The sequence below is a fragment of the Juglans microcarpa x Juglans regia genome, chromosome 6D, assembly GCF_004785595.1.
Source record: "Juglans microcarpa x Juglans regia isolate MS1-56 chromosome 6D, Jm3101_v1.0, whole genome shotgun sequence".
NCBI classification, from domain to species: Eukaryota; Viridiplantae; Streptophyta; class Magnoliopsida; order Fagales; family Juglandaceae; genus Juglans; species Juglans microcarpa x Juglans regia.
This window is the reverse complement of record NC_054604.1, coordinates 4,817,764-4,825,645: the sequence shown is the minus strand read 5'-3', so window position 1 is coordinate 4,825,645 and position 7,882 is coordinate 4,817,764. Positions and strand designations below refer to the sequence as shown.

Sequence of the window (7,882 nt, the reverse complement as noted above, 5' to 3'; positions counted from 1 at the left end):
AAACAAAACTCTAGTAGTTATTTTGAAAAAAAAAAATCGAGTCATAATAAAATATCAATACTAAAATGATAATAATCTTATTAAAATGATTAATGTAAAATCTGATAATAATAATAATAATAATAATAAGTTTAATAGCTATAAAAAAAATTTACATAAAACTTATATTATAGCCTAAACTTAGGATCGGGTTATTACAATTTTCGTATTAATGCACGTCTCTTTATCAACGAATATGTACTGAGTAAGGAGGTTGCAATTCATGTTGGACGGACGTATTCGTATCCTATTAAGTCATGAGTATTAGAATATATATATTAGTTAATTTGAACACAACTTATTTAAGTAAATAACTTGTGACATAACACAACCCGCTTAATTCATTTAATAATTAACTTTTATTGAGTTAACCTAAATACTATCCATTTAACATGTTTCATATAACTGGGATAAGCTACTTGTATATTAATCATTTAACAAGTTGATTGAGGGTTTTGTAGGCGGATTCACAATTGATCCGTTTATTAATCATGTAATTTATTAATAAATGTTAAGGATAAAGAAGCACCATCAATCATTTTGGTATACAAGAGGAAGCAAGCTGGAAATGCACAACAGGACCACAAAGGATTCTGCACATTCTAGAAGCACACGGCATGATCCAGAAGAATATTCCAGCATCAATAAGATCAATCTGGAAAAGACACATAGCAAAAGATCCGCATTTTGAGGAAAGTAGTTGTTGTAAATTCTCTTCATAAATACTCTGTAAAAAACATTGTATTCAATTGTAATTAATTTTCTGATATGAAATAGAAAGGGAGGCTTTCATTCCAGACTTACCTCGAACACCTTGTGTGCATGAATATTTGCCATAACTTAATAAATTAATATGTGAGCAAGTAAAATGCTGATATACAGAGGGTCCATTAATTAGAAGTAATCTGGTGTACCAAGTAATTATCATCCTAGTTAGTTAAATTTATACCCTTCAATTCACTTATCAAGTTGAGATATTTGTGAATACAATAGTCTTTTTAGTCTTTTACATTTTTTTTTTATATCTTTCTTTTATGGTGAGAAACTCTTTTTCTTTTTCATTCATGTCACGGTGCCGACAGCCTGATCCATAACTAAAGGCCGCATCTCGCTAAAGTTGATAAAGTCAGAATACAAAAATAAAATGAAGTCTGGCTCAATTGAATGCCAGTTACTTGAGTGTATTTATATATATAGATGAGTACAAAGTAGTTTAAATTATATTATCTAGATAGATACAAGAATTCAAATATTTAAACATCTACTAACAGAACTAGATAACTAGATAACTATAGAACACTAACAGAATACTTATGAAATCTGCAGTAATTTACTAGATAACTACATCAACAACTAGGTAACCATCGTAACAGATTGATCTTGATGAGTTCCTGATATATCGGAGTTGATATGTCTAACATTCCCCTTCAAGGTGATGGGAAGATCTCGAACCATTAGCTTGTCACGAAGGAACAAAAATCTGGCTGAAGTAAGACCCTTTGTAAAAATGTCTAAAGGTTGAGCTGCTGTAGAGATGTAACCTGCTTGTATGTCTTTGTTAAAGATCTTCTCTCTGATAAAATGATAATCGACCTCAATATGTTTGGTACGTGCATGAAATACTAGATTAGAAGATAGAGCCAAAGCACCAAGATTATCTACCCATAGACATGGAGCACTAGTTAGTGGTATGTGCAGCTCCTTCAAGAGCATGCGAAGCCAATAGAGTTCAGCCACAGTGAATGCCATAGACCTGTATTCTGCTTCTGTGCTTGATCTTGCTACAACGGGTTGCTTCTTGGCTGACCAAGAAATAAGGCAGGGACCAAGATATATACAATAGCCAGATGTGGATTTCCTGTCATCAGGAGACCCTGCCCAATCAGAATCACAAAAACCATTAAGTTGCAAGGAGCCCTTGCTGAAGTTGAGACCAAACTGTAAGGTGTCCTTTAGATACCGTAACACTCTCTTAGCTGCTACTAGATGGTCAGTGGTTGGGCAATGTAAGAATTGACATAGTTGGTTCACACTGAAGGATAGATCAGGTCTGGTAAGTGTGAGATACTGTAAAGCTCCCACCAAAGTTCTATATTTAGTAGGATCATTGAGTGGATCCCCTGAAAATTTGGAAAGTTTGGAACCTAAGGTGCATGGTGTGGAAGCTGGTTTAGCACCAACCATCCTTGTGCGATTCAATAGATCAGTAGCATACTTTCCTTGATTGAGATGGAGACCTTCTGATGTTTTTGTCACTTGAATTCCCAGAAGATAAGAGAGGGAACCAAGATCTTTGACAGCAAACTCAGCACTAAGGTGAGTAATAAGATGATCAATGGAAGAGGAGGAATTACTTGCAATTATTATGTCATCAACATAAATAAGCACATAAACAGAAATGTGGTTCAAATGGAATGTAGAAAGAGATGTATCAACTGTGGAGCCATTGAACCCGAGAGCCAGTAAAGCTTGTGACAGTCTCAAGAACCAAGCTCTAGGAGCTTGTTTGAGTCCATAGATGGACTTATGTAATTTGCATACATGATCAGAGAGATGAGGATCCTCAAACCCTTTAGGTTGTTCCATGTAAACCTCCTTTTCAAGAAAACCATGTAAAAAGGCATTGGAGATGTCAAGTTGTTTGATAAACCAGTCATGATGAACAGCTAATGCTAGTACCAATCGAATTGTGGCTGGTTTAATAACAGGGCTAAATGTCTCATTAAAGTCCACCCCATCAATTTGATCAAATCCTTTAGCCACTAATCTGGCCTTGTAACGATCAATACTCCCATCTAATTTTTGTTTGAGCTTAAACACCCACTTATTCCTGACAACTTTCTTATGGCAAGGTCATGGACACAAAGTCTATGTTTTGTTGGCTATGAGGGCATTATATTCAGCCTGCATAGCATCAAGCCAATGCTGGTTCTTCACTGCTTCCTTATAGGTTTGGGGTTCAGAAGGTAAGGTGATGGTAGAGAGAGCTTGGAGAGGATATTTGGTGGAGTAGTAGAGATGGTAGTCTGGAAATTGTTTAGGTTTGGAGGAGTTGGCCATGGATCGTGTAATGATTTGAGTGGAGGAGGAGGCAGGCAGATTTATGGTGGTGAGAGGCGTGGAATTAGGTGAAGGAAGTGGGAGATCAGGTGAGGAGGAAACAGGTGGGGTTTCAGAGATAAGATCATTATGAAGAGCAGGTGGAGAAAGAGCAGGTTGTGTTTCTGATATGGGAGCATTATGTGGAGTAGGTGGGTTTGTGTCATTGGGAAAAATATCCTGCAAGGGTGAGGAAGCAGCAGCTGGAGCCCTTGTATCAGAAGCAGGAAAATTCAATTCATCAAAGATGACATGTCTGGAGATGTAGACTTTCTGAGAATTTAAATCCAAGCATCGATATCCCTTCTGATTTGAGCTATACCCGAGAAAGACACACTTGGTGCTTCTAAAGGCTAATTTGTGGGTGTTATAAGGTCTAAGCAAAGGGTAACATGCACAACCAAATGTCTTTAGGTAGGAGTAATCTGGTGGTTTGTTAAATAAGGTGAAGAATGGTGACTGATTGTTAAGGACGGGTGTAGGAAGCCTATTGATGACATATATGGCAGTGAGAAAAGTATCAACCCAGTAGCATGATGGAAGATGGGACTGAGCTAAGAGTGATAAACCTATCTCAGTAATATGCCTATGTTTTCTCTCTGAAATCCCATTTTGCTCAGAAGTATGAGGACAAGTGAGCTTATGTAAAATTCCATTGATAGAGAGGAAATTTTTGAAATTAGTAGATAGGTATTCTCCACCATTGTCAGTCATAAGTTGTTTGATTTTTCCAGAAAATTGAGTTTCAACAAGTTGTTTAAACTGAAGAAAACAAGAGAATACATCAGATTTAAATTTCAAAGGAAACAACCAGGTAAATCTGGAAAAATCATCAATAAATATAACATAGAGTTTACATCCACTTATAGAAGCAACTGGAGAGATCCAAACATCTGAGTGTATTAACTCAAGAGGATGTGTGGATCTGTTATTGGACTCGGAAAAGGGAAGTTTGTGACTCTTAGCAACTTGACAAGACTCACACAGATTACTCTGTTTTACAGGACCAGAAATAGGAAGCAAAGCTTCTCGAATGACCCAACAACTGTGGACTAAGAGGCATGAGCTAATCTTGAATGCCAAATGTTTATTGGAGCTTTGACACCTTGTAATGCAGTGAAAGAGGAAATATGAGCAGCTTTAGGATTAGATTTCTTGAGTTTCAGCTGCTTAAGATATATGGGATACAGTCCAGCTTCACTCTGCCCTTGAAGAAGTATTTCCTTGGTCTGTAGGTCCTTCACAAAGAAATGAGATGATGTAAGCTCAAAGTAACAATTATTGTCATTGCAAAATTTCTGGATGGATAAAAGATTAGAAGATGCATTAGGGCAATGTAAGATATTGTGTAAAAGAAACTTGTTTTTGGAGTTAAGGAGCATAGAAGAACCAATGTTGGTGATGAGCAGGCCTCCTCCATTGCCCACTGTGACCTGATCTTTGCCTTGATAAGGCTGTTGTTGTAGGGTCAAGTTGTCCAATTCAGAAGTAATGTGGTTGTTGGCAACACTGTCAAGATACCAAGGTTGTTCAACTTCTTGTGTGCCATGAGTGTGGGCAGCCATAGCTGCCAACTGAGCTGGTGGATGTCGACCTTGGTAAGTAAAGTTCATCCTGTGATAGCAATCAAGGGCTTGATGGTTATTTTTGCCACAGATTTGGCATGGTGGGAATTTGGTGGAGGTGAAGGGGCTGCTGGATGATGGTGGATTAAAGGAGAAGTTGCTAGGATGTGAACTGGCAGGAGGTCAATTATAGTTGGAAGAGTTGCCTTGCTGGGTGGGGTATTTGGATTTCTTGCCATGGGTAAACTTTGGTTTGTTTGTGAAGAAAGCAAACTGAGTGCCATCACTGGGAAGGGTCTTGTTTTGAGATTCAAGTAATTGCTCATAATTGAGCAATTCAGTTTGAAAATCATCAAATGAAATTGGTTTGTCTCGAGTGGCAAAATTAAGAGATGTGATGAAAGGATTATAAATGGAATTAAGACCCCGATGACATAGGAGATCAAGTCTTCCTCATCAACAGGTTTACCTGCTGCTGTGAGCTGGTCAGACCAGTTTTTGGCAAGGATCAAGTAATCAGAGCAGGTTTTAGTGCCCTGCTGCAATGTTTGAAGCTGTCTTTTGAGATGGGAAATACGAGATCTGGACTGAGGAGCAAATCTGCCAGCCAATGTATTCCATACCATTTTAGATGTTGTCAATCCATACACTGTGGATAGGATCTTCTCACTGAGAGTGGCGTTTAACCAGGCCAAAATAAATTGATCTTTCTTCTGCCAAACCATGTAATCTGGGTTGAGATCAGAAGTAGATTTCCCAGTGGAATCAAGAAGATATTGAGAGGGACAGATTTCTGACCCATCAACAATGCTTAGTAAGTCATGGCTTCTAAGCACAGGAATGAATTGGGTAATCCAATTCAAATAATTAGTTCCATCTGGTTTGACAGAAACCAGAGAGGTAATGTTTGGGATAACAAAAGAGGGATTGGATGAGGCTATATGGGATCGAGTTGCGTGAGCAATTTAATGCTCTGATACCAAGTCAAAATACAAAAATAAAATGAAGTCTGGCTCAATTGAATGCCAGTTACTCGAGTGTATTCATATATATAGATGAGTACAAAGTAGTTTAAATTATATTATCTAGATAGATACAAGAATTCAAATATTTAAACATCTACTAACAGAACTAGATAACTAGATAACTATAGAACACTAATAGAATACTTATGAAATCTGCAGTGATTTACTAGATAACTACATCAACAACTAGGTAACCATCCTAACAGATTGATCTTGATGAGTTCCTGATATATCGGAGCTGATATGTCTAACAGATAATAATATATATACTATATATAATACATTAATGTAGTGATATATATATATATGAAAATTTTTTCTAATCAATTATTATTTATTATCTCATATCTCATACTCTATGAAAACCATCTCACACTTTATAAAAAAAAAAAAATTATCAAATATAGAGTGTAGAATAAATAATGACTGATATATAACATTCTTATATATATAATACCTTTATCATCATCATCATATCATTCTTAATTGGTCTAATTAAGATATTTTTCTTGTCTTTATAATAGTTAGTTAGCCAAGTCAATTTTAGGATCAGGATCATTAAATGCTCTCTTTTACAAGGTACGATGGCTGTAATTATTGATTATTATTCTGAGTCAGATAATTTACGCGGAATTTGTGGAATTTAACAAATCATATCTCTATATATATCCTCACAACTCATCCGGATCAAGACGATCATAAAACTTAATTACTCATCATGTGCGTCTAAAACTTAAAAACTGATCGTCATCATCCATACGATCGAGATCCAAAATACATTGAAAGATCAGACGTACTGTAAAATGCTGGCCGGCCGGAAGGGAATTAAAAGAGATCGATCCGGTCAATTTATTGCTAATTAATTAAGCCATTCCTCAATATACTTTTTAAGTAGTAGTAGTAGTAGTACTACTTCTAGGCACGAAAACACCGTCCACCACAAGATCATGCCCACTCACAAATTCATTACATGCAAGAAACAGCACAGCATCTGCTACATGTTCCACCTTCAGCGAAACCCCTTTCAACCTCGCAAATGGCTCGTACACCTTCTCAACCTCTTCCACGCTCTTCCCTTGCATGCGGCACGTCAATGGCGTCGCCAGCCCATTTGGTGATATGCTGTTCACCCTAATCCCGTGCTCCCCAACCTGCAGGCTCGCTGACCGAACCAGCCCCAGCACCGCGTGCTTTGTCATGCAATAGTCCGTCCGAGCCTTCGCACCGTGGCTAGCCGCCACGCTCCCCGTGCAGATGATACTCCCCCTCACGCCTCCTTCAACCATCGCGCGCGCGGCGTGCTTCACACACAAGGCCATGCCACGGACGTTGACTGCAAACAATCGGTCGAATCTTAAAATGTCGAGCTCGAGGACGCTCTGTTCGGAGGAACTTAGAATCCCAGCATTGCTGAACATGATGTCGAGCTGCCCATATTTCTCGACAGTCGATTCCACGGTGCTTTTGACCTGGTCTTCGTCAGAAACATCACAGTGCACGTAGCTGCACTTGTCTATGCCAATGGATGAGGCAACCTGTTTACCCAGTTGGTCTTGGATATCGGCGATCACCACCATGCGTGTGCCATGTTGGGTGAAAAGGCGTGCGGTGGCCTCGCCTATGCCGCTTGCGCCGCCTGTGATTATTGCTACCTTTCCCTTTAGTGATCTGTGATTGCCCACTGTGGAGTCTGTCATTGTAGATCACAAAAAGAAATGGGCAGACTGATCATGAACAAGTCAGTCTGTGATTGCCTTATCTTATGGACCCTGATACTCCAACCACGGATTTATGCGGATATTGAAATTTTTTTTTTTTTTTTTTTTTTTTTATCTCATTTAATTTTTTTATTATTATTATTTTAAATTTTTATATAAAATATAATAAGTAATTTAATTTTTTTAAATCTTAAAATAATAATAATATTTTATTCGACTTTCATCTTATATATTAACTATCTCATCTCAATTCAATATCCTAACGGAATCTTAATCGAGAAAAACGACCAATAAATACAAATGTATTTTTTTCCAATCATTTTTTAATACATTTTTAAAAAATAAAAAAATATTAATTCACTAATATTCATTTCTTTAACTTAAAAATTAAAAATAGATTAAAAATTCAATCTATCACTTTCAACATTATTTTTAT

General features: G+C 37.2%; 1 protein-coding gene and 1 long non-coding RNA gene across 2 annotated transcripts; both read right to left on the bottom strand.

Annotated features, from left to right (window-relative positions):
* Positions 1–3,953: 3,953 nt before the first annotated feature.
* Positions 3,954–4,819, bottom strand: LOC121235682. The gene is made up of 2 exons (XR_005934589.1): positions 4,529–4,819; positions 3,954–4,376 (listed from the first exon to the last, which is right to left on the bottom strand). It is a non-coding gene; the product is annotated as an uncharacterized LOC121235682 (long non-coding RNA).
* Positions 4,820–6,457: 1,638 nt separating this feature from the next.
* Positions 6,458–7,480, bottom strand: LOC121235681 ((+)-cis,trans-nepetalactol synthase NEPS2-like). Its single transcript, XM_041132043.1, has one exon. It carries the CDS (start codon positions 7,423–7,425, stop codon positions 6,616–6,618), a length of 810 nt encoding a protein of 269 aa, XP_040987977.1. The 5' UTR covers positions 7,426–7,480; the 3' UTR covers positions 6,458–6,615.
* Positions 7,481–7,882: the final 402 nt, after the last annotated feature.

What these genes read in the sequence shown, in the direction of transcription:
- LOC121235681 (XM_041132043.1), bottom strand. Translation starts at nt 7,425, where the DNA reads ATGACAGACTCCACAGTGGGCAATCACAGATCACTAAAGGGAAAGGTA.